The sequence below is a fragment of the Scyliorhinus torazame genome, chromosome 15, assembly GCF_047496885.1.
Source record: "Scyliorhinus torazame isolate Kashiwa2021f chromosome 15, sScyTor2.1, whole genome shotgun sequence".
Classification (NCBI taxonomy): domain Eukaryota; kingdom Metazoa; phylum Chordata; class Chondrichthyes; order Carcharhiniformes; family Scyliorhinidae; genus Scyliorhinus; species Scyliorhinus torazame.
The window spans coordinates 128,726,379-128,753,908 of record NC_092721.1 but is presented as its reverse complement, the minus strand read 5'-3'; the positions used below and the strand labels follow the sequence as shown (position 1 = coordinate 128,753,908).

General features: G+C 48.9%; 1 protein-coding gene across 3 annotated transcripts in view; it reads right to left on the bottom strand.

Moving 5' to 3' along the window:
- The window catches only part of dync2h1 (dynein cytoplasmic 2 heavy chain 1), an 866,357-nt gene that overhangs the window by 422,866 nt on the left and 415,961 nt on the right, over window positions 1-27,530 (bottom strand). For 2 of the 3 annotated variants that reach the window (XM_072476728.1, XM_072476729.1), the window contains exons 63-67: window positions 23,721-23,862; window positions 16,071-16,180; window positions 5,551-5,571; window positions 4,432-4,530; window positions 361-484 (exon numbers count right to left, since the gene is read on the bottom strand). In XM_072476728.1, the coding sequence (XP_072332829.1) occupies window positions 361-484; window positions 4,432-4,530; window positions 5,551-5,571; window positions 16,071-16,180; window positions 23,721-23,862 (496 nt within the window). The remainder of the gene's footprint in view (window positions 1-360; window positions 485-4,431; window positions 4,531-5,550; window positions 5,572-16,070; window positions 16,181-23,720; window positions 23,863-27,530) is intronic. The other variant, XM_072476730.1, reaches the window with a different exon arrangement.

The following is a 27,530-nucleotide window of genomic DNA, read 5'->3' as shown; positions in this document are numbered from 1 at the left end:
GAGTCAGGCTTGCTAATGATAAGCCAAGGGTGTTTACTTTACGAGCGGAGTGGAACGCATTGTCGCCACTGTCGAGGCACCGGAGAATTGCGATTTGGCGTGAACCCGGCGCCCGCAAAGCTTTCGGCGGTAAAACCAATTCTTCGCCTAATTGCACTCCCCGATTAGTTGTTGGTTTTCAAGCAGTTTTTGTTTTAAACGTCACTAATTACATAATGCAGCATCAAGTGTCCATTATCCGTTCCTGTGGAACTTACCTCAACTTACCCCTCTCCCCCCGACAACATTCTGATACTCCTACTAACAGCATCATGTTAATTATTTTTTATTAAACCATAGGAACTGTCTAGAAACACTTACCCTGAGCAATAAAATCCCTTCTCAGAAGTGGATATAATACAGGTTCAACTCCATCCATCTCTTGGATAATTAATGTCTTCCCAAAGCGCACTGCCAGCTCTACAGCTGTAATGAAGTTGGAATCCTGTCAAGTTGATATGAAAGACAACTGGTTAGCTATTTAAAATTCAGGAATCACTGATATAGTAAAATGTGTGGCCCAGTGAAAGAGAAAGGTTCAATTCACATTTAAATGTAAAACAATTGTAACTTTACATAGATGTACCCGACAAGCTTTTCCATGAAGTGAGGTACACTCCTCAATGATAACTTTTATGTAAACTGTGCATACAGTAGATCATGATGTATAAGACAACAAAGGGTCTATAAGACAACCCCATTTTCTTGTACTAAAGATTACATTTCGGCCGAGACTTGGCAAATATTAATCCCCTTTTCTGCTAAGAAATCCTTTCTTTGCATTAGGAGTCGGCCTCAGTTTTTCCATAAAGAACAGATCGCGCATGGCTAACAATGAACAGAAATGGATCCTCCAGCAAAAGGAACGAAATATGAAGCTGGTTTCAAGTTAGAAGTTGTAACATCTGCTAACTCATTCAAAAACGATACCAAAAAGACAGACACAGCCAAGCTTTTCTCAAAGTGAAACTAAAAGCAGAACCAGAGCTCAGCTCCACCCACACTCTGACATCACTGCAGTAACATAAGCAGCTAACCATTTCTTAAAGCGACATTCTCATGACAAGAGCATCAGCTCAGTGTAGCTGCTTTTTGGAATAAAAATGTCTAGTGTTTTGGCAAAAGACCAAGATTGCTCAGAAACTACCAAAAGACTTCAATGTCAAAATTGTCAGATTCCAGCGATTCATCACTAGACAATAGCAAAAACACAAGGGAGGGAGGGGCAGTGGGCGGTTTTGAGCCGCGTTACCCATCAGTGAGAATGGCATAGTGGGCAGAATATTCGGAGAGAATCCGAAAATGTGACTCTCTCCAGCGAGCCCTCCATTCGGGACTTCTCCACTCACTGAATATTCATTGGTCTCCTGCGTAACATCACACCAGCGTTATTTACAACATCTGTATAAAAATTAGAACCTGCCAACCACACCTCCGAAGGGGATATCAGGAGGTGAACGCTTCGGTCGCCATTCCCACCCAGGGCGTCATCATAGAGTGGCACCAGAGAGGACGTGGTGGACCCAGCTAAGTACATCTCGGGGACGGTAGATGAGGTTCAGTTTCGGCATATCAAGGGGTGGGATCGCTCAAAGGCCTTAGCGGTCCTTCAAGTCTGTGAGCCTCTACATACAAAGGACTCTGGTGGCTGGCATACAGCCAGCTTTTCCCGTAACCTCCTTGCTGGGCTTGTGGGGATATCACCACTGAGGGATTGCCCTTCGAGAGAGCCAATTGGAAAGTGCGTGGAAGCAGGTGAATCCATTGGGTCAGCACTGGCTGGTGGAATTGTGAGATTCTTGGGTGGGGTTCCATGAGAGGCCAGGATGCATGGGCAGAGTGGGGAACTCTGAGAACGGGGAATTTTCATGAGGCCTGAAGACCCTAACAGGAGGGAGGACGACTGCAATGAGAATGAACTCCCACATTCAGGGAGGCAGAGGTAATGAGCTGTATGGAAGTTCAAGGCCGCTCTTTATGGAAGCCAGGCTAGCTTGGATTAGTGTCTGGGTGGCGGGCTGTTCAAATTAGAAGGTTTGTTTAATCCGCAGCCCTTGTGAGGTGGGAAATGAGGATGCCTTCATTCTTCACAGGAATCAGGTGTGTCTCGCCTGCCACAAGGGAAAACCAGTTGCCTGATCAGCTCCCTGACCCTTTCTTGATGTGTCAGTTGTGTCATTTGAGTCAGCATTACAATGTATGATTGAGCAACTGATTGACATCCAATTTGTAACATTGTTGAACCGACTGTCTGCCCCTCTACCGTGCCAACATTCACGGCTGGGTGATCCTGGAGAGAGAGCAAGCGGTGTTCTCTTACACCCTCGAAGTCTTCAATGCCCGTTGGGCACCGCAATGTTTGGAGTCTCTCACTAACCCCTTTAATAACATTTTTATTTTGTGTTTTCTGTATCATTTGTAATTTGATATTTGTTTAAGGCTGGCTTTGAAAGCAGACCAAGGCAGGCCAGCAGCACGGTTCAATTCCGTAACAGCCTCCCCGAACAGGCGCCGGAATGTGGCGACTAGGGGCTTTTCACAGTAACTTCATTTGAAGCCTACTTGTGACAATAAGCAATTTTCATTTCATTTTAATTTGACCCTCAATTTATTTACATTAGTTTACTTGGTTATTGGTGTTGATCAAAATAGTTGGAAGCCTTGGACTGAGAGCACCTGCTGCTGCAACTGCTGCTGGTAACACAGTGGTTAGCACTCTTGCTTTACAGTGCCAGGGACCCGGGTTCAATTCCCGGCTTGGGTTACTGTCTGTGCGAGTCTGCATGTTCTCCCTGTGTCTGCATGGGTTTCCTCTGGACGCTCGGGTTTTCTCCCACAAGTCCCGAAAGACATACTTGTTCGGTGATTTGGACATTCTGAATTCTCCCTCAGTGTACCTGAACAGGGGCCTTAGTGTGGTGACTAAGGGATTTTCACAGTAACTTCATTGCAGTATTAAGCCTATTTGCGACACTAATAAAAATTATTATTATTATGATGATGCACTGCCTTTTGTCCGATCCTCTTATGGAGTGAGCTGGCATTCACTACTGTGGCCAACAGGCATGGTTGGTGACCTTGCTTGATGGACGTCTGCGCAGTCCCGGGTAGAGGATGCCTCAGTTCCACACCATCCAGGAGTTTGGTGAGGGCTTCCTCTGAGAAGCTTGGTAATGTCCTCCTGGCAGCCATGCCCCGACTGGTCTTGGAATAAATTGCTGGGGAGGTGTTTAAAAGGAGAGCCCCAGATTTAATGATTAAATCTTCCCAAGACCGATTGAGTCAGAGGCAAGCTGCTATGAGCATGGCGTGAAACATGTGGCGGGGGGGGGGGGAGAAAATTTTGTTAAAGGAGCTTAATATTCAGCGAACTTTCCCACCATTGGCACCGGCAGGATTCTCAGCAATTATCCCACCGGAACCGACACTTTGAAACAATATGGTAAGTTTCCACCCATGGGGTGTAATTTTCCCAAAATTGCAAAATGTTGGATCAGGCAAGGAGAACTCACCGGCTTCACAGACGCCTTTTCTCACCTGTTTAAACAACATTGTGCACTTTCAAAGTACTGCCGAAGATCACACAGCCAGCTGAAGGGGCGGGTTCTAAACATGCCACCAAAGCCAGGATTCTGAGATCAGGGTGTCCTTAAATTAAGGCCCCCCTGAGATCGGGATGGGTCAGTGCACACCCCCTCCACAGACATCAGGGTTCTCCCCACTCCCAGCACCACGCATATGGGGAACCTCCCCCAATGGAGAAGAATTTCCCAATTGGCACTGCCTCCTTCATGTGCCCCCTAGGCGGTGCCAGGGGACAATGTCCAGTCTTGTCCCTCAACCCGCGGGGCCTACAGGTACCCCCTTACTCCCGCGTGATCATTAAGATTGGTTTTCGCTTTTCAAAACCAGAAGTGATTCACGATGCGCTATGGTCGGGCACCATGGCATCTAGCTCTTCGATAATATGTAAAATTATATTAATCCACTGAAATCAGGTTGAAGCCTCATGTCACCGGTGGAAGATCTCAAACTGCGATCTCGCCGGCGCAAATCTATTTTTGACTGCTCGCAGGATTTAGCAGCCATTACAGGATTAGTGCTTACGGCTAACGAGACCACTACATCGCAGCCATGCAGTCATTATGTCACATTAGCAACATGAACAAAGCGCCTATGTATTTCTATATGCCCAGTAACCAAATTGGAAAGGATCAACATTAGCTCCAGGAGAATTCCAGAAGGTGGTATGAAGGCCACGTGCTGAATTTAAGTGCCTCTCGTGCTTTCATACATGCCTGCAAGAGAGCATAAAATATAGCCCATAGTGTTAATCTACTTCTTATTCACTACATAAGATAATTAAACTGTAGCTGGTATAGGAATTAATACCTGTTGGTTAATGACTTCCAGGCGTGCCTCCTTCAAGTGACTCTTTAACCATTCTGTGGCGCGTGAAGAAGGGTCTATTAAGAACGGGCATATACGACTCTAAAAGGAAAAAAAATTGTGAGATTAGAAATGTGTACTGCAAAAGAAAACAAAATGCACATGCATTTTTGCACACATACAGAATGCAAATCCATGTGCTAAAAATCACCAAAGAAATTATTCCTGCAGTTTTCTTCTCTGTCTGTGATAAGATTGACTATTAATCAATTAGAAACATAATGAAAAAGCATTTTGAAGCTATCTACTAAATATTTCATCAACTAACAGATTAATATTGATAATAATCCATTTGAATTATTCACCGATAAATACCATATCTTCGATATTCCTGCGCTATATTTTCTCTAAAAAGAAAATGATGGAAACCCCCCGCCCCACAAAACTGCCATTAATCCTGGCAAGTTATAATGTATACCAATTAAGATTTATCAACATCATTGCCTTCCACATTATATAATTAATGTCATGAAGCATAAAATAAGAGAGGTCAAAATTTAGAATAGGTAGTCTGCTCCTAATTAATGTTCATCGTTCAGAAAGTATGAAGGGCCTTACAAATTTTACATAATCTGACAAGAGTTTCAAATCAAGACAAAGTTGATGCCTTAACCAATAATTTTTATTTCAAATTGTTGATCTAAGCATTACTTTAATTATGTTTATTTGAAAATGTAACCAGTAAGAGATAATACTCTAAAGTCATATCTTTATTTTTAATCAAATTAAACTTTTAATAGTATATTAAAAAGCAGTAAAGCTGCACATGTCTGTCAGCAGACATTAGCATTCTGCAGTTTGATGCAGTCTCATACTGCAACACAAAATGAATATCAATTCCACTTGCTGGATTTACTGAGTCAAGTAATTCTATGGCTATTAAGAATAAAAGGTAGTGTCAGCTTTCATATCATGCACAAATTGGATTTGTTACACAGGAAGTATGGCATTCACAAATGGAATGACAATATTCAGACTATTTCACATGAACATGCAGGGTACAGACCTTACAAGGGAAATAGAGAAAGCAGAAAAAAAATTGCAAACACAATGAATTCCTACCCTGATTTTCAACCCACTGATCTATTTGCGAAGCAGCGAATGATGGAAAAATAAATAAAAATATGATTGGCGTTAATATAAACCAAATAAAAACATAAAGCAATGTAAAAATAACATTTCAAAATATAAAGCAGAACAATCAATAAAGCAATAAAATAATTCCATTTTACTGCTGACTTCTGGATTTTTAAGTATTTTGCATGTATATAAAATTCAACCTTTCATTATTGTAAATGCCACAAGGCTCTATCTAATAATAAGTGATAAACGAATGCCAAAGCAGCAAATAGATGTAAATAAACAGTAATATTTTATTCAAAAATATTAAAACTGATAATAAAAGTTGATTTATTGTGGCATTTTGTGGCATTTATGTGTACAAATGCTGGTAATGTGCCATGTTTTGAATAATGGCACAAATATCTGGGTTTTGTACCATTGTGAGTACCTGACTTTCAAGAAATTGACATCAATTCTTACTGTGTGATCGCGATGAGTGAAAACTGGACAAGCACACCTAAGTTTGAGGCCCCAGATTATTTTACTCTGGGCCTTAGCCCAGCTTTCTGCTTGAAACATTCAGAAAGTGATATCTGGCCAGTGGGCAGGAATGGACAAAACGGCACAGATTAATATAGAATTTGGGTCCCATTGACTTAAGGGACCAAGAAACCTGATTTGCATCGATTCATGAGTTATCTACCTGTTTCTGGCCAGCGCATGGTCCACTTAACTTCAATGAGCAGTTAAAATGTGGCTCTGCCCACCTAACCATCCTGTTTCTGCTCAGTGTGATAGGTTACAATTTTCCCATTGCATTTTTAAATTAAGAACAAAAGCTAATGAACAATGTACAAGCAACATTCCAATTTGCATTTTTGAAATACTTTTCTTCTCGTTCTCTATAATTGATGAAGAAAACACGTTTAGTAAATGAAGGTACAGATTAAATAATGCAAAACATTTTACATCATTTATACCTTTAGTAATCTTTAAAAAACTGAATAAATAGAAAACATGATGCTAGACATGGATGTTAACTTTCATTACTAGTTAGAAACAGTCAAAGCCACAACAAAATACCTGCGGGAAGTGCACCCAACTCCAGATCCTCAGTGACCGTGTTCGGGAACTGGAGCTGGAGCTGGATGAACTTCAGATCATCCGGGAGGCAGAGGGGGTGATAGAGAGGAGTTACAGGGAGGTAGCCACATCCAAGGTACAGGACAAGAGTAGCTGGGTTACAGTCAGGGGAAGGAAAACGAACGGGCAGACAGTGCAGGGATCCCTCGTGGCCGTTCCCCTTCAAAACAAGTATACCGTTTTGGATGCTGTTGGGGGGGGATGGCCTACCGGGGAAGGCCCTAGCGGCCAGGTCTCTGGCACTGAGTCTGGCTCTGTGGCTCACAAGGGAAGGGGGGAGAATAGAAAAGCAATAGTGATAGGAGACTCAATGGTTAGGGGAATAGATAGGAGATTCTGTGGTCGCGAGCGAGACTCCCGGAAGGTATGTTGCCTCCCGGGTGCCAGGGCCAGGGATGTCTCGGATCGAGTCTACAGGATTCTTAAGGGGGAGGGGGAACAACCAGAAGTCGTGATGCACATAGGCACCAATGACATAGCTAAGAAAAGGGATGAGGATCTACAGTGATTTTAGGGAGTTAGGTTGGAAGCTAAATAGCAGAACAAGCAGAGTAGTGATCTCAGGATTGCTACCGGTGCCCCGTGCAAGTGAGGCAAGGAACAGAGAGCGATTGCAGCTGAACACGTGGCTACAGGGCTGGTGCAGGAGGGAAGGCTTCAAATATGTGGATCATTGGGATATCTTCTGGGGAAGGTGGGGCCTGTACGTGAAGGACGGATTGCACCTAAACTGGAGGGACACCAATATCCTGGGTGGGAGGTTTGCTAGAGCTCTTCGGGAGGGTTTAAACTAGTTTGGCAGGGGGAGGGGAATCAGAGCTATGAATCAGAGGATAGGGCAGCTGTTGAACAGGTAGAAATAGTATGCAGCAAGTCTGTGAGGAAGGATAGACAATTGATAGGGCAAAGTTGCACTCAGTGGAATGGGTTAAAGTGTGTCTGTTTCAATGCAAGGAGTGTCAGGAATAAGGGAGATGAACTTAGAGCATGGATCAGTACTTGGAACTATGATGTTGTGGCCATTACGGAGACATGGGGTGCGATTCTCCGAAATGGAGACAGAGTGTTCGCGTATCACGGCGGCGCGAAAAGGGCGCGGGCACTGCCGATTCTGGCCCCCACAGGAGTCCAGCACGACACTGGAGGCGTTCACGCCGCTCCACCCTCCCTTCCCGGCGCCAAATAGGCGCCGCGCCAACCCGCGCATGCGCAGTTGGGCCGCGGCAACCCGCAAATGTGCGGAGGACTACCTCAGCACGCCGGCACCGACACAACATGGCGTGGGGGTTCAGGGGCCAGCCGTGTAACAAAATAGGGCCGGGGCTGGTGAGGCCGGCCCGCCGATCGGTGGGCCCCGATCGCAGGCCAGACCCCATCGGAGCCCCCCCCCCCCCCCCCCCCCCCGGTGACGGAGCGCTTTTCCCCGCCCCACAGGCGGCCCCCAACCCTACGCGCAGAGTTCCTGCCGGCTGCGAGCAGGTGTGAGCGGCGCCGACGGGACTCTGCTGTTTCCGCTCGGCCTATCAAGGCCGGAGAATTGGCGGCCCGGCCGTCGACAGCGGCCCGCAACCGGCGCCGAGCCAAACGCACTGGCGCTAATGGCGCCAATTCTCCACTCCTCAGAGAATCGCCTACCTGCGTCGGACCGGCGCCGTGGGGAAAAATGGCGCGAACGCCGATTCTCCCATACGGTGCGGCATGGGAGAATCACGCCCATGGATTTCACAGGGGCAGGAATGGTTGTTAGATGCTCCGGGGATTAGATGTTTTCAGAAGAGGGAGGGAGGTAAAAGGGGAGGGGGAGTGGCACTATTAATTGGGGAGTGCACCACAGCTGCAGAGAAGGAGGTAGTTGAGGAGGGTTTGTCTACTGAGTCAGTATTGATGGAAGTCAGAAACAAGAATGGAGCAGTAACTTTATTGGGAGTTTTCTATAGACCCCCCAATAGCAGCAGAGAGATAGAGGAACAGATTGGGTGGCACATCTTGGAAAAGTGCAGAAGTAACAGAGTTGTTGTCATGGGTGACTTCAACTTCCCTAATATTGACTGGAATCTCCTTAGTGCAAATGGTTTGGATGGAGCAGATTTTGTCAGGTGTGTACAGGAAGGATTCCTGACTCAATATGTAGATAGGCCGACTAGGGGGGGAAGCCATATTGGACTTGGTGCTCGGCAACGAACCAGGCCAGGTGTCAGGTGTCTCGGTGGAAGAGCATTTCGGTGACAGCGAACATAACTCCTTGACCTTTACCATAGTCATGGAGAGGGATAGGAACACAAAGTGTGGGAAGGTATTTAACTGGGGGAGGGGAAATTATACTGCTATTGGACAGGAGCTGAGGAGCATAAACTGAGAACAATTGTTCTTGGGGAATGCACAACAGTAATGTGGGGATTGTTTAAGGAGCACTTTCTGCGAGTGCTGAATAGTTTTGTCCCACTGAGATGAGGAAGGAATGGTAAGGTGAAGGAGCCTTCGATGACAAGAGAAGTGAAACTTCTAGTCAAGAAGAAGAAGGAAGCTTATGGGAGGTTAAGGAAGCAAGGATCTGACTCGGCTCTAGAAGGTTACAAGGTAGCCAGGAAGGAACTCAAAAAATGACTGAGGAGAGCTAGAAGGGGGCATGAAAAAGCCCAGGCGATAAGGATGAGGGAAAACCCCAAGGCGTTCTACACTTTTGTGAGAAATAAGAGGATGATCAGAGTGAGAGTATGGCCGATCAGGGATAGTGGGGGAACTTGTGCCTAGAGTCTGAAGAGTTGGGGAGGCCCTAAATGAATAGTTTGCTTCAGTATTTACTATAGAGAGGGGCGTCGTTGCCCATGAGAACCAGGTTAATAGACTTGAACAGGTTGATATTAAGAAGGAGGATGTGCTGGAAATTTTGAAAAGCATCAGAATAGATAAGTCCCCTGGGCATGACGGGATATACCCAAGGTTACTACGGGAAGCGAGGGAGGTGATTGCTGCGCCGTTGGCGATGATCTTTGTGTCCTCACTCTCCACTGGAGTAGGACCGGATAATTGGAGGGAGGCGAATGTTGTTCCCCTATTCAAGAAAGGGATTAAGGAAATTCCTGGGAATTACAGACCCATCAGTCTGTGGTGAGCAAAATATTGGAAAGGATGCTGAGAGATAGGGGGCGCGATTCTCCGCTCCCGTGACTAAGTGCCCACGCCGTCGTGAACGGTGCGAGACGGCCCAGACCGCGATCGATTCAGGACCCGAAAATGGGCTAGGAGCGGGGCTGCGAGGAACTCGGGGGGCGTGGCGCAAAAGCAGCATCGGAAGTACGCGACGGCCGAATGACGCAGCGCTGCGCCATAAATGGCGCGATCCGCGCACGGAAGGACCCAGGAGGAGAAGAAGGAGGAGAGATGGACGAGCCCGACGAGCCGCACCGAGGTTCCGGGACACGGACCTGGACACCCTCCTCGATGAGGTTGAAAACTGAAGGGCCACCCTCTGCCCAAGATGTGGGCATCGCCAGCCGTCCAGCATGGTGAAGCGCGGTTGACGTGAAGTTGGCACCGCTGTGAGTGCTGTGGGGCACACCCCCCAGTCCAGGGAGCAATGTCGGAAGAAGCTGCACGACCTCACTCGGGCTGCCAGGGTAAGTGCCATGAGGGTGCCCCCGGGTCACAACCAACCCCCCCCCCCCCGGGCACGAGGGGGGGGGAAGTGGGGGGGTGGGGAGGTGGGGGGGGGGGCGGTTTAGGGTGCACAACGATGTACTCGACCCACATGAACACCGGGACCCCACTGGAGATGCCATGGCATGGCTCCACCTGTCTCCTCACCCAGCATTAATATAGCCTACATCTGCACGCCCTGATGATACCCGCCTAATTGTGATGCTTTATCCAACCCCCCCCCCAGGACAAGACAGCCCACAACCAACGTGAGTGTATGAGAACCAGAGGGGGTTCTCCTGTGTCGCACCCCCTAAATGTGCACGAGCAGAGGGCCGTGGACCTCGCTGGGTGATCCGCCACCCGGGAGAACGCGACATGCCAGGTCGGAGGCGCAGAAGCAAGTGAGACAAACCTGCATGTCCTCACCAGCCCCCCCCCCTCCTCCGCCCCTAGCCTGTCATCGCCCCCCTCACACTCTGGCTACTGCGCCCTCAATCCCCTCCCCCCTCACACTCATGCCACTGCACCCTCGAACCCCTCCCCCTCACACTAATGCCACTGCACCCTCGATCCCCTCCCCCCTCACACTCATGCCACTGCACCCTCAATCCCCTCCCCCCTCACACACTGGCCAGTGCAACCTCGATCGCCTTCCCACTCACACACTGGCCACTGCACCCTCGATCGCCTCCCACTCACACACTGGCCACTGCACCCTCGATCGCCTCCCCCTCACACTCATACCACTGCACTCTTAACCCCGCCCCCCCCTCACACACTGCCCCCACCACCACCATACACCCGGCCCAGCATGTCTAACAAACCCCGTATCGTTGTGTTCCTCAGGGCCAGCCGCCGAACGTCCAGGGTCGTCTCGGCCAAGACACAGCCGACCATCTCCAACCTTAAGCGCACCCAGGGACGCACGTCAGAGGGTGGCATACGGTCGGACAACATAAAACATAAGAACATAAGAACTAGGAGCAGGAGTAGGCCATCTGGCACCTCGAGCCTGCTCCACCATTCAATGAGATCATGGCTGATCTTTTGTGGACTCAGCTCCACTTTCCGGCCCGAACACCATAACCCTTAATCCCTTTATTCTTCAAAAAACTATCTATCTTTATCTTAAAAACATTTAATGAAGGAGCCTCTACTGCTTCACTGGGCAAGGAATTCCATAGATTCACAACCTTTTAGGTGAAGAAGTTCCTCCTAAACTCAGTTCTAAATCTACTTCCCCTTATTTTGAGGCTATGCCCCCTAGTTCTGCTTTTACCCACCAGTGGAAACAACCTGCCCGAATCTATCCTATCTATTCACTTCATAATCTTATATGTTTCTATAAGATCCCCCCTCATCCTTCTAAATTCCAACGAGTACAGTCCCAGTCTACTCAACCTCTCCTCATAATCCAACCCCTTCAGCTCTGGGATTAACCTAGTGAATCTCCTCTGCACACCCTCCAGTGCCAGTACGTCCTTTCTCAAGTAAGGAGGCCAAATCTGAACACAATACTCCAGGTGTGGCCTCACTAACACCTTATACAATTGCAGCAGAACCTCCCTAGTCTTAAACTCCATCCCTCTAGCAATGAAGGACAAAATTCGATTTGCCTTCTTAATCACCTGTTGCACCTGAAAACCAACTTTTTGCGACTCATGCACTAGCATACCCAGGTCTCTCTGCACAGCAGCATGTTTTAATATTTTATCATTTAAATAATAATCCCTTTTGCTGTTATTCCTACCAAAATGGATAACCTCACATTTGTTGCCCCGCCAGCTGGCGCGGAAATGACATCTCCGGGCGTCGCATGCGCGGGAGCGTCAGCGGCCGCTGACAGTTTCCCACGCATGCGCAGTGGAGGGAGTCTCTTCCACCTCCGCCATGGTGGAGACCGTGGCGGAGGCGGAAGAGAAAGAGTGCCCCCACGGCACAGGCCCGCCCACGGATCGGTGGGTCCCGATCGAGGGCCAGGCCACCGTGGGGCCACCCCCCGGGGTCAGATTGTCCCGCGCCCCCCCCCCCCCCAGGACCCCGGAGCCCGCCCGCGCCGCCTTGTTCCGCCGGTAAGGTAGGTGATTTAATTTACGCCGGCGGGACAGGCAATTTATCGGCGGGACTTCGGCCCATCCGGGCCGGAGAATCGAGCGGGGGGGCCCGCCAACCGGCGCGGCGCGATTCCCGCCCCCGCCGAATATCCAGTGCCGGAGACTTCGGCAACCGGCGGGGGCGGGATTCACGCCAGCCCCCGGCGATTCTCCGACCCGGCGGGGGGTCGGAGAATGTCGACCCTGGTCACTGTCTGCTTCCAACGGTCCGTTCACACCGTCCTCCTCACCAGTGTGCCAGTCACCTGTGCTCATCAGCCACACGACAACCTGCGGCTGTGCCCTCGTCACCGTCCTGCCATATCAAGGCAGCTGACATGTGGCATCCGCGAATGGACAACACCCTCCACACTCTCCCTCACTCCCCTCCCACCTCCACTCCCTCCCTCACCCCCCCACCTCCACTCGCTCCCTCCCCCATCCCACCTCCACTCCCTCCCTCCCCCCATCCCACCTCCATTTCCTCCCTGACCCACCTCCATATACTCTCCCTCACGTGCCCTCCCACCCCCCCCCCCCCCACTCCCGTTGGGCGCAGCATTCTCGGGGAAGCCGACACGGTCTGCAGGAGCTCCGGAACAGTCCGCTCACCTCCTCACTGCTCAGCGTCAGCCAGCACAACTGGCTGACGACTTTATTTACCAGGTGTGAACGACGACGGCGTGACCCGGACTTCGGCCCATCCGGGCCGTAGAATAGCGGGGGGAGCGGAGAAACGCCATTTTGGGTGTCTCGGGCGATTCTCCGGCCTGCGCCGCGCAGAACTCGACGGGGCCGATCTCGCCCCTTGGGTGAATCGCGGGAGGGCGTCGGACCGACGTCGCATGGAAAAATGGCGCGATCGTCGATTCTCCCAACCGGCGCGGGAGCGGAGAATCGCGCCCAGGATTTATGATTATTTAGAAAAACATAGTTTGATTAAAGATCGTCAGCATGGCTTTGTGAGGGGCAGGTCATGCCTCACAAGACTCATTGAATTCTTTGAGCATGTGACAAGACACATTGATGAAGGTCAGGCAGTGGATGTGGTGTATATGGATTTCAGTAAGGCATGTGATAAGGTTCCCCATGGTAGGCTCATTCAGAAAGTTAGGGGGCATGGGATACAGGGAAATTTGGCTGTCTGGATATAGAATTGGCTGGCCGAAAGAAGACAGTGAGTGGTAGTGGATGGAAAGTATTCCGCCTGGAGGTCGGTGACCAGTGGTGTCCCGCAAGGATCTGTTCTGGGACCTCTGCTCTTTGTGGTTTTTATAAATGACTTGGATGAGGAAGTGGAAGGGTGGGTTAGTAAGTTTGCCGATGACACGAAGGTTGGTGGGGTTGTAGATAGTGTTGAGGGTTGTTGCAGGTTACAACAGGACATTGACAGGATGCAGAGCTGGGCTGAGAAGTGGCAGATGGAGTTCAACCTAGATAAATATAAAGGGATTCATTTTGGAAGGTCGAATTTGAATGCTGAATACAGGGTTAAAGGCAGGATTCTTGGAAGTGTGGAGGAACAGAGGGATCTTGGGGTCCACGTACATAGATCCCTCAATGTTGCCACCCAGGTTGATAGGGTTGTTAAGAAGGCGCATGGTGTGTTGGCTTTCATGAACAGGGGGTTTGAGTTTAAGAGCCGCGAGGTTTTGCTGCAGCTTTATAAAACTCCAGTAAGACCACACTTGGAATATTGTGTCCAGTTCTGATCGCCTCATTATAGGAGGAATGTGGATGCTTTGGAGAGGGTACAGAGAAGATTTACCAGGATGCTGCCTGGACTAGAGGGCATGTCTTCTGAAGAAAGGTTGAGGGAGCTATGGTTTTTCTCACTGGAGCGAAGAAGGCAGAGAGGTGACTTGATAGAGGTGTACAGGGTGATGAGAGGCATGGATAGAGTGGATAGCCAGAGACTTTTCCCCAGGGTGGAAATGGCTGTCACGAGGGGACATAATTTTAAGGTGATTGGAGGAAGGTATAGGGGAGATGTCAGAGGTAGGTTCTTTACACAGAGAGTGGTGGTTGTGTGGAATGCACTGCCAACGGAGGTGGTGGAGTCAGAGTCATTAGGGACATTTAAGCGACTCTTGGACAGGCACATGAACAGCAGTAAATTGAAGGGGTGTAGGTTAGGTTGATCTTAGATTAGGATAAATGGTCGGCACAACATCATGGGCTGAAGGGGCTGTACTGTGCTGTACTGATCTATGTTCTATGTTCTAAAACCAATTTAAACAAAATACAAAGAACTGAAGCCAGTTGAGGGATTTTGTGTAAATGATTGACATTGCTAACTTCATGTAAGCTTTTTAAAAAATAGAATATTATGATCATGTGAAGAGGCGTAAAAACAACTCCCTTATTCTACCATTCCAGATGTGACCATAACAGTGTTTTTTGTGAATTTAGAGAGGATGTGTTTTGCCAATACGGCAGGAGTCCCAATACACACACTTTCAAATATTAAAGAAATAGTCAGACAGGTTTCCTGAGTTTAAACAAATACACGTTTACCACCCAAACTTAAAAAATAAACTTTCAGTACGGCATTCTGATCTCTCTGGCTTGCTAAATAGTTCTTAAAAATCATGTTGGCTGTTTATTCCAGAGAAATTGGATTAATCCATGTCTGCTGCCATCATTATTTTTAGAACAGGTAATTGCATTTTGGTATCTCATCTTAGAAATGTTTGAAACATTTCAGCATAGTGTCTTGGGAATGTCACTTTAAGAAATGTTTGTCTTCTCAAGTGGCTGCAGTGATGTCAGTGTGTGGGTGGAGCTGGGCTCTGGCTCTGCCTTTTAGTTTCGTTTTGAGCTGAAAGCTGTTTTTGGCTCTGAGTTTTAGTTTTGTTTTCAGTTGGAGAGCTGCATTCAAACCAAGGAGGTGTATTTTGGCCTCTCACTCTGCATGCTAAAGAATGTCACCAGATCACTTGATGATTTCAAAGTAATACCTGTTTCTGTAAGGAATGCAAACTTACTGTCTTTATTAAAAAGGGCCTTTGACTTATGGATGTTGTTAAGATAATTACTCAGAGTTACCTATAGAGTACAAATCTTTGGGGGGGGGGGGGGTTATCAGGGTTGGTAGTTGATAAGATGTTTACTGTGTGTTTATAAAATGTTAACTGGATTTATAGAATAAACATTGTTTTTGTTTAAAAATACTTTAGATCTCTGTTGAATCACACCTGTAAAGTGGGCCCTTGTGCTCCCCATAACCAAAATCTATGAAAAGATGTGGGTCAGGTGAACTCCATGATACACTTTGGTGTTCTCTAAGCCCGGGGCCATAATAATAGTGTAAAAAAAATATTGGACATGGGGTCCTTCACACTCACCAGGTGGTTAAGCGTCTACTCCTTTTCATCCCACTTAGTGGAATGCAATTTGTATATTGGAGTTCTCTGGCTATCGGCTATTGTCTTAATAGGATTACAGTTCATTTTTTTTAATATAACCATAAAAAGAATAAAGAATTGTATTTTATTTTAAAAAGCACAACCTTGTAACAATGAAAAAAAGCGTTTTCAAAAATTCTGTATCAGTGCACAAAATATACAGAACAGACAAAACTCCATTCTGTTTTGAAAGTATTAATATTGTTCGTAATCAGAAAAGATAAGCGAGTTAAATTACCTGCAAGATGACAAGAGCATTTTCCACAGACAGGTCATCTGAAGGTAACCCTTCACTCTTCCAAATCAATTGCTCGCTCTCAGTGTAGAGGAAATGACGTAGATCAAATTCTGCTCAAATGAATGCCAAATTTTAAACATGTAGACAACAACTTGCTTCATTTCACACACTTCCACCCTCACCCTTCCCCTTTCTCCCATAACCATTAGAAAGCCCACCTTTGCTTCAGCTTCAATCCACCAGCCTTCACATCCAAGGCACCATCCTCTATCATTGTCACCACGTACAGCACAATGCCATCAACAAATAAATCTTCCCCTTCCCTCCCAGCTACTATTTTCTTCTAGCTACAGATAATTTGGTCCTTCTGAAATCTTCTCAGCCAGAAAATGTACGAAGAAAGAAGTCAATAATTGATCACTGTTGCTGCCTTGGTTTACCAGAGACTATTTTCTTTGTATAATATGCAATACATAAATGTTAGGCAACATTTTTCAGATAGAAGGGCATATAAACAGGAACACAATCCCGCCAATGACAGCAGCCCCGCAGCCATTTAACGCTCCATGGATTGGCTGACGGTCAGACTTCTGCCTTCACACAGGAGGAAGTCCCACCTCAGAGAGCTATCGGTCAATCAGACTGGCTGGCAGCTCTGTAGTTCCAGCAACGCCATTGGGAGCACTAGCTACTAATGGGACTACAGGTAGTCCCACAAATCTTAAGTGCCAGGAAACCAGGACTAGGTGTCTGCAGGGGGCATGGGGTGGGAACTGGAGGAGGGGTCCTAGCATGGACAAGGAGGGGATCAAGTTTGAAAGACCAGGGCAGGAAGAACCCAAAAGTAGGAGATGAAAACAAGGAGTTTGTAGGTACACTGATGAATAATAGGGGGCTATGAGGGAGGCCCTCTCCCACACACTGTCGGGGAATATGCAGGGGTGATGGGAGGGATGGAGAGAGGGCCAGAGCTCCCAGATCCCCACGAGAAGGGTACCCCAAATCTGAACTGGACATTAGATTGAAGCACCACCTCCACCCCTTCCTGCCCAAGATCTACTTGGCATCCTGAAAATTGAAACTGGGCAGGAAAATGCCCTAAATTGAACACTTAAGGTACTTAACAGGGAGCGAGGTGGGTTTTCCATCCGAGGCCCTGCCTGCCCCACTGTAAAATTGCGTCTGGTTCGGCGCATGTGGGATCCCGGAGGGAATTCCCTCCATGCAATTTTACGCCCCGTGCCCCTGCTGAGGGGGAAATGTAAAATTCTGGCCCAAGTCATCTTGAAGTTTATCACTCCCCTCCTTTGTGTTAACAATATTTCCAAGATTCCTGTCATCTGTGCATTTTAAAATTGTGCTCTTAACCCAAAAATATCAAGAAACAGCTGGGGCGTCATTCGCCGACCCCCCGCCCGGTTGGAGAATCGCCGGGGGCTGCCGTGAATCCCGCCCCTGCCGGTTGCCGAAGTCTCCGGTACCGGATATTCGGCGGGGGCGGGAATCGGGCCGCGCCGGTTGGCGGGCCCCCCCGCTCGATTCTCCGGGCCGAAGTCCCGCCGATAAATTGCCTGTCCTGCCGGCGTAAATTAGAGTACCTATTTACCGGCGGGACAAGGCGGCATGGGCGGGCTCCGGGGTCCTGGGCGGGGCGCGGGGCGATCTGGCCCTGGGGGGTGCCCCCACGGTGGCCTGGCCCGTGATCGGGGCCCACCGATCCGCGGGCGGGCCTTGCCGTGGGGGCACTCTTTCCCTTCCGCCTCCGCAACGGTCTCCACCATGGCGGAGGCGGAAGAGACTCTCCCCACTGCGCATGCGCGGGAAACTGTCAGCGGCCGCTGACGCTCCCGCGCATGTGCCGCCCCGACATGTCATTTCCGCGCCAGCTGGCGGGGCAACAAAGGCCGTTTCCGCCAGCTGGCGGGGCGGAAATCCCTCCGGCGCCGGCCTAGCCCCTCAATGTTGGGGCTCGGCCCCCAAAGATGCGGAGCATTCCGCACCTTTGGGGCGGTGCGATGCCCGTCTGATTGGCGCCGTTTTGGGCGCCAGTCGGCGGACATCGCGCCATTTGTGGAGAATTTCGCCCCTGATATTTGAAACGTGGGGAAGCAGTGCTATTGAAGCAGATGCTACACTAGATGTTCACCAAGATTGGTAGCCGATTGTGATTTCCACTGTTACTGCAGCAGAGCAGGGTTTCAGGTATTCAGGCACAGATACTCTACACTAGAAAATAGTTACTTATGATCATTAAGAGTCTTGGGTACAGCCAGGATCATACTATCAGCAAAATAATCTTATTTTCATGTTCTAATACAAAAGTCGGGCAATATGCCCAATGTCTCATCTACCTATATCTGAAAAAGCTATAGTATAGAACATAGAACATAGAAAAATACAGCACAGAACAGGCCCTTCGGCCCACGATGTTGTGCCGAACATTTGTCCTAGATTAATCATAGATTATCATTGAATTTACAGTGCAGAAGGAGGCCATTCGGCCCACTGAGTCTGCACCGACTCTTGGAAAGAGCACCCTACCCAAGGTCAACACCTCCACCCAATACTAAGGGCAATTTTGGACACTAAGGGCAATGTATCATGGCCAATCCACCTAACCTGCACATCTTTGGACTGTGGGAGGAAACCGGAGCACCCGGAGGAAACCCACGCACACACGGGGAGGATGTGCAGACTCCGCACAGACAGTGACCCAAGCCGGAATCGAACCTGGGACCCTGGAGCTGTGAAGCAATTGTGCTATCCACAATGCTACCGTGCTGCCCTTAAGAACAAATAAATCTACACTATATCATTTTACCGTAATCCATGTACCTATCCAATAGCTGCTTGAAGGTCCCTAATGTTTCCGACTCAACTACTTCCACAGGCAGTGCATTCCATGCCCCCACTACTCTCTGGGTAAAGAACCTACCTCTGACATCCCCCCTATATCTTCCACCATTCACCTTAAATTTATGTCCCCTTGTAATGGTTTGTTCCACCCGGGGAAAAAGTCTCTGACTGTCTACTCTATCTATTCCCCTGATCATCTTATAAACCTCTATCAAGTCGCCCCTCATCCTTCTCCGTTCTAATGAGAAAAGGCCTAGCACCCTCAACCTTTCCTTGTAAGACCTACTCTCCATTCCAGGCAACATCCTGGTAAATCTCCTTTGCACCTTTTCCAAAGCTTCCACATCCTTCCTAAAATGAGGCGACCAGAACTGGACACAGTACTCCAAATATGGCCTTACCAAAGGTTTGTACAGCTGCATCATCACCTCATGGCTCTTAAATTCAATCCCTCTGTTAATGAACGCTAGCACACCATAGGCATTCTTCACAGCTCTATCCACTTGAGTGGCAACTTTCAAAGATGTATGAACATAGACCCCAAGATCTCTCTGCTCCTCCACATTGCCAAGAACACTACCGTTAACCCTGTATTCCGCATTCATATTTGTCCTTCCAAAATGGACAACCTCACACTTTTCAGGGTTAAACTCCATCTGCCACTTATCAGCCCAGCTCTGCATCCTATCTATGTCTCTTTGAAAATCGCTTATTGTCACAAGTAGGCTTCAATGAAGTTACTGTGAAAAGCCCCTAGTCGCCACATTCCGGCGCCTGTTCGGGGAGGCTGGTACAGGAATCGAACCGTGCTGCTGGCCTGCCTAGGTCTGCTTTAAAAGCCAGCGATTTAGCCGAATGTTCTAAACCAGCCCAGTACAGCCAACAACAGCCCTCCTTACTATCCACAACTCCACCAATCTTCGTATCGTCTGCAAATTTACTGACCCACCCTTCGACTCCCTCATCCAAGTCATTAATGAAAATCACAAACAGCTGAGGACCCAGAACTGATTCCTGCGGTACACCACTGGTAACTGGGATCCAGGCTGAATATTTGCCATCCACCACCACTCTCTGACTTCTGTCGGTTAGCCAGTTTGTTATCCAACTGGCCAAATTTCCCACTATCCCATGCCTCCGTACTTTCTGCAGAAGTCTACCATGGGGAACCTTATCAAATGCCTTACTAAAATCCATGTACACCACATCCACTGCTTTACCTTCCTCCACATGCTTGGTCACCTCCTCAAAGAATTCAATAAGACTTGTAAGGCAAGACCTACCCCTCACAAATCCGTGCTGACTATCCCTAATCAAGCAGTGTCTTTCCAGATGCTCAGAAATCCTATCCTTCAGTACCCTTTCCATTACTTTGCCTACCACCGAAGTAAGACTAACTGGCCTGTAATTCCCAGGGTTATCCCTAGTCCCTTTTTTGAACAGGGGCACGAAATTCGCCACTCTCCAATCCCCTGGTACCACCCCTGTTGACAATGAGGACGAAAAGATCATTGCCAACGGCTCTGCAATTTCATCTCTTGCTTCCCATAGAATCCTTGGATATATCCCGTCAGGCCCGGGGGACTTGTCTATCCTCAAGTTTTTCAAAATGCCCAACACATCTTCCTTCCTAACAAGTATTTCCTCGAGCTTACCAGTCTGTTTCACACTGTCCTCTCCAACAATATGGCCCCTCTCATTTGTAAATACAGAAGAAAGTACTCGTTCAAGACCTCTCCTATCTCTTCAGACTCAATACACAATCTCCCGCTACTGTCCTTGATCGGACCTACCCTCGCTCTAGTCATTCTCATATTTCTCACATATGTGTAAAAGGCCTTGGGGTTTTCCTTGATCCTACCTGCCAAAGATTGTTCATGCCATCTCTTAGCTCTCCTTATCCCTTTCTTCAGTTCCCTCCTGGCTATCTTGTATCCCTCCAACGCCCTGTCTGAACCTTGTTTCCTCAGCCTTACATAAGTCTCCTTTTTCCTCTTAACAAGACATTCAACGTCTCTTGTCAACCATGGTTCCCTCCCTCGACTATTTCTTCCCTGCCTGACAGGGACATACATATCAAGGACACGTAGTACCTGTTCCTTGAACAAGTTCCACATTTCACTTGTGTCCTTCCCTGACAGCTTATGTTCCCACTTATGCACTTCAATTCTTGTCTGACAACATCGTATTTACCCTTCCCCCAATTGTAAACCTTGCCCTATTGCACGCACCTATCCCTCTCCATTAAAGTGAAAGTCACGGAATTGTGGTCACTATCTCCAAAATGCTCCCCCACTAACAAATCTATCACTTGCCCTGGTTCATTACCAAGTACCAAATCCAATATCGCCTCTCCTCTGGTCGGACAATCTACATACTGTGTTAGAAAAGCTTCCTGGACACACTGCACAAACACCACCCATCCAAAGTATTTGATCTAAAGAGTTTCCACTCAATGTTTGGGAAGTTGAAGTCACCCATGACTACTACCCTGTGACTTCTGCACCTTTCCAAAATCTGTTTCCCAATCTGTTCCTCCACATCTCTGCTACTATTGGGGGGCCTATAGAAAACTCCTAACAAGGTGACTGCTCCTTTCCTATTTCTGACTTCAACCCATACTACCTCAGTAGGCAGATACTCCTCGAACTGCCTTTCTACAGCTGTTATACTATCTCTAATTAACAATGCCACCCCCCACCTCTTTTACCACCCTCCCTAATCTTATTGAAACATCTATAACCAGGGACCTCCAACAACCATTTCTGCCCCTCTTCTATCCAAGTTTCCGTGATGGCCACCACATCGTAGTCCCAAGTACCGATCCATGCCTTACGTTCACCCACCTTATTCCTGATGCTTCTTGCATTGAAGTATACACACTTCAACCCATCTCCGTGCCTGCAAGTACTCTCCTTTGTCAGTGTTCCCTTCCCCACTGCCTCACTACACGCTTTGGCATCCTGAATATCGGCTACCTTAGTTGATGGACTACAAATCCGGTTCCCATTCCCCTGCCAAATTAGTTTAAACCCTCCCAAAGAGTACTAGAAAACCTCCCTCCCAGGATATTGGTGCCCCTCTGGTTCAGATGCAACCCATCCTGCTTGTACAGGTCCCACCTTCCCCAGAATGCGCTCCAATTATCCAAATACCTGAAGCCCTCCCTCCTATACCATTCCTGCAGCCACGTGTTCAGCTGCACTCTCTCCCTATTCCTAGCCTCGCTATCACGTGGCACAGGCAACAAACCAGAGATGACAACTCTGTCTGTCCTGGCTTTTAACTTCCAGCCTAACTCCCTAAACTCGTTTATTATCTCCACACCCCTTTTCCTACCTACGTCGTTGGTACCAATGTGCACCATGACTTCTGGCTGCTCCCCCTCACCCTTAAGGATCCTGAAGACACGATCCGAGACATCCCTAGCCCTGGCACCCTGGAGGCAACATACCTTCCGGGAGTCTCGCTCGCGACCACAGAATCTCCTTTCTATTCCTCTAACCATTGAATCTCCTACTACTATTGCTTTTCTATTCTCCCCCCTTCCCTTCTGAGTCCCAGAGCCAGGCTCAGTGCCATGAGGATCAACAATTTTCATACCAGTTACGAAACTTTAGCTGGTAAACTTACTTTCTAATTGATAAAATCTGTGTCGCATTCCCCAAGCTAATTAAATACACAGTAACGGCATAATTTTACAACTATATGAATTCTGTTTTAATTCTGAACAATTAATGTTTGAGTAAAAAGCAAGTAAGTAAATTCGCCATAGTCCCAGATGACCATAGGCTGCTTTCTCCTTTGACGGGGAAAGCTGACTGGTGGTGATTTGACATGAGGGTCACCACATCTCAGGTGAGGGGCAAGGTTGAGAATGCAAGATTCATGAATAACCTCAGCCGGTACAGTAATTGAACCTGTGCTGTTGGCCTCGCTCTGCATCACGAACCAGCTGTCCAGCCAACAGAGCTAAAACGTGAAAGCCCTGCGCAGAATTCTCCGAACCTCCGCACCGAAATCGCGATCAGCGCGGGGGCAGAGAATGGGCGTTGACGGCAAAAACCGGCGCGACATCACTTCCCGCAATTCTCTGGTCCCCGGAGAATTGCCATGAATCGCGGCGCGGGTAGGGGGCCATTGACAGAGGCCCCCCCACGATTCACCAAAGAAAACTGCCCGAGTTTCCAATGGCGTGGTTCTAACCACGTTTTTTCTGTCGGAAATGGTCGGCGGCGGCTGCGGACTCAGGGGCCTCAGGGATGGCCAGGCTAGCGATCCGGGGCCACCGATCCACGGGCGCGCGCGATCTCGGGGGGGCCTATATTGTCGGGGTCGGTCCGCGGTGCGAGTCCGCCATATCGAGCGGGGCCTCCGCCGTCCGCATGCGCGGACTCCCGACCAGAAGTGCAGGGCCCTGTATCGGCAGGCAGAGCTGCGTGGAGTACTCCGGGGCCCTGCTAGCCCCCTTCAGGTAGGAGAATCACTCTGGACTTTCTTGAAGAAAGTCCAGAGTGAAACGCCTGCTTTTTGTCGCTGGAGTAGGGACATAGCCCCATTATTGGAGAATCCCACCCCCTGAGTTCTGATAACACCTGTTTGAAAATGTAGGAAGTTATTTATAAAACAAAAGTAAATTATTATGGACAACCTATTCTATTTCTTCTGGTTCCTTTTTTTCTAATGTTGAATGCAATGTGAGTAGCAATCTTATGAATAGATAGCAGAGAGAATGTACTTCAGCAGATTAGTCAGCCACCAAACAAATTTAATAAAAGTAGATATTATATTCACTTTGAAGGTCTGACGATTTCATCCATTCCTCCAAACTGGCTTTTCTCTGATCTTCAGGAGCGGCAGACAGATAGGTGATAAAAGCAGCAGACAGTTGTGCTCTCTTCGGCAAGGTATTTAACTCTTCTGTGATCTCTGCTACCTTGAAAAATTAAAGGAAAAAGGTATTAGATCATTCATTTATTATTTTCTTCCTTTCTCTTAATCCTCTTGAAGGCACCATTCTAAAGATACTGAAAACTCTCTGGCACGTGGTCCAAACCGTCATTCTTCAAGTGTGTTCCGAGACATTGGATGGAATTTCCCCCCAAAAAGTGTCAATATTGGCCTGAAACACAGTGCGATTCCTGCTGACCCTGGCAGTGCAATCTGGACTGCAATTTCTGGGCACTTGGAGAAAATCACTTTTCCCCCCATGTAAAAAAGGCTGTGCCTGAGGCGCGGAGCGTCTAATTCGCCATCCCGGGCCCAACTGAGCACTTTAATGAAGGGGCACCATATTTGAACAGCTGCACAGCACATGCTCTCATTCAAACCAGGAGGATGGCAGCGAGGAAGCCAGTTCCAAGCTTCACAGAGGGGGCCCGCACCCTTATGCTGGTTGCTGTGGAGGAGAGATGGGCAACAATACACCCTCGGACAGGCAAATGTCCATCCAGCAAGATAACAAATCGTGCCTGGGAGATGGTCACAACAGTGGTCAGTGTCAACTGCCTCCACATGAGGATGGGGTTGCAATGCCACAAGATGAATGACCTACTCCTTTCTGCCTGGGTAAGTTCTCCCTGTATCCTCTCTGCACTACAGCTTGCCATCACCCTTTGAAATGTCACCTGGACCCCCCATGCTGCCATCTAGCAGGGACCCAACCCCTAACCTCTCAAGTTTTCCCACACCCCCTGGCACTCCTCTTCAGTTATCCTCCCTGCTTATGCGCAGTGCCCACACATGCCAGGTATCTTCGATATTTGATCCACCAAGCATCCAGCTCACATCATCCCCATTTGTGTTCTTGCAGGATAAGCTTGTCCACAACCGCAAAGAGCGCGAGACGATGGGCAATGGGATGTCCCAGCTGAAGATCGTGTCTCCTTTTGAGGAGAGATGCATAGAGCTCACAGGGGAGGAGCAGGCCTATGCTGAGAGCAAGGTGGGCCAAAGAGAGAGAAATGAGAAGCCACAAGTTCATCCAGATGACCAATCTTAAGTGAGTTCTGTGTATCCAAGACAATTGACCTTGCCATGTACTAATACGCAGCCCCTTCCCTTGCAGGAACCTAGTCAGTATGGCCCGCTCACCAGCAGTGTTCCACCCTCCACACAACCTCGGAGAAGATGTTGGATGAGGACAGCGAAGAAGCATCATGGTTATCACCCGTATCATCCACCAGCTCAGAGACACGCACCTTGGTGGAGACCTTAGCAGGCAGGCTTGCTGGTGAGCCCCACACTGCTTCTGACCCTAACCCGAACCCTAATGATGCACATAAGGTGGGGGCAGGAGCATCCCAGGGATTGGACAGTCAAAGGTTTGCTGGATTCTAGGACTCAGCTAGGTGGCATGCCTTTGAAGCATATCTCAGCTGCTTCAAATGCAAAGGCAGCGCCAGGTATAGCATCAGGGGGTGTCAGCGACACTCCCGTGAATGCAAGGCTGAATGGAGGAGTCCCAAAGCCATCGGAGAAGATGGTGCCGTAAATGTGTGGCGCCCAGGCCAACACGAAGGGTGGATTCCCCAGTGGAAAGCCTGAGGCTCGAGGTCAGGTTCATGGCAGAAGAGCTGCAAAGCATAGCTCAGTCCCTGAGAACCATGGCTGAGGGGTTCAACTGCATGGTGCAGACAATGATGGGCCTCCAGGACTGGCAGCACCAGGTGACATTGAGGCTTCTGGAGCTTACTCCAGCTGCCCCTCCATCCCATGGAGTAGCCAGGGGCCCACGATCACCCGGAAGATGGAGGATCCACTGGAGCACAGGCTAGAGGCTTCCATCCAGGAGACCCCGAGAGTGCCCACACAATCGGAATTCTCCCTTCCTGAGACCAGCACAACTCAGGCAGAGAGGATATAACAGAGTGATGCTGCATCAGTGCCACCCGAAAATAGGCCAGGCCCTCCAGGACTCAGCCCTCCAAAGGACGTCTGCCAATGGCATCTCAGTCAACAGGGCATGGAAGGCAGCAGTCTGCCTCCACCTCTGATGTGCATCCTGCAAATACACCGAGATGTATTCGGAGGGTTCGCAAGTGTTTTAGGGGCACAGCATAGGCACAGGTGAAGTTAGACATTAGGAGTTGGAGGACATTGGCACTTGGCACGTTTTGATATGTCACTATATTAAATATTATTATTGTCATTCACTTTAACACCTCAGAATCTTTAACCCACCTCCCAATAGAATGGTGCTTCTGCGCATCTGGACACAGCTGTTCTCACAGGCCCTCCATGCCCTAGAGATGATTAGGCCATCTGAAAGTGAATGTTTCAATCGTAATGATAGGACTTGGGCATGATTCTGTGAATCCTAGACCCTCAACGCTCCCATCACCCTGTAGAGCAAAGGGACAAAGAAATGTAGCGCAGAACCGCACTCAATCGTGGGCCGTCAGGCAGCATGCTGGCAGCAGACAGACAAGAGGCAGATGTAAGCAGCAGTGAGGAGCAGCATAGATCTTTCCTCACTGTGAGTCACCATCACCCTCCTGCATTGACCAGGCAGCAGGTACTCAAGGATTCCCAGCCCTAGCATCCTGATGATTGATATCTCAGCCATCCCCTGGCCTCAGAGGGATCACAATGTCCTTGTGGTGGGGGAGGTCACACTGTCGGACAGCAATCTTGCCTCCCTCCAAGATGCGGCAACGAAGCCCTCCTGTCCATATGCATCATCCTTGCCCCCGCCTGGCATCCATCCTCAGGCTCCTCTGCGGGCCCTTCCTCGGTGTCTTCAGGCACATTCTCCTCATCCAAGGAGACTTGCCACTCCTCGAGGTTGTCTTCAGAAAGCTCCTCACGCTGCTGCAGCGCCAGGTTGTGGAAGGCACAGCAGATCACGACAATGTGGGCGAACCTCTGGGGCTGTAGTGTCGGGTCCCATCAAGCCTGTCAAGGCAGCAAGACGGCATCTTCAATAGGCGATGCAAACTCAATGACAGCTCACATCGCACTATGTGTCTCATTGTACCAAATCTCCGCAGCGATCTGTTACCTTTGTACTGGCGTCACCAGACATCACCTGAAGGGTATCGCTTGTCCCCGACGAGCTATTCCAGTTGCCTGGGGTGTCCTTCGAAGACTCCAGGGATCTGCAACTGGCCAAGGATTTAGCTACCATGCACACTCCCTGGAAAACAGGCACACACGTGCATGAAACGCCTTTGGTAGTCGCACAGCAGCTGAACATTGAGGGAGTGGCAAGTCTCCAGTGGATGGAAGTACCTCCCTGGTGCCACAGAGAGAAATATGGATGCAGTCTATCAGCCCCTGTACCTGTGGCAGACCCTGTAGCCTTCTCATCCTGCTACACCTGGTCCAGGTCAAAGTGCATGCGGTCCAGAGCCCGTACATACTGTGCCTCTGTCACCTCAAAGATGTAATTATGGGAAGATGTCTGTGAAGACCTGAAAGGACTCCCTGGTGCAGGTGTTGAGGGATGCCATGACCTTAATGGCTACAGGAGTCCTCCACCGCCACATGGTGCCTAGCCCTCAAAGAAATGCACAGGTGCCGCACATTCTCCTTCGGTAGGCAGAGATTCGACAGCAGATGGTGTCAGACAGCACCATGAAGGTCACACGGGTCTGGTAGACC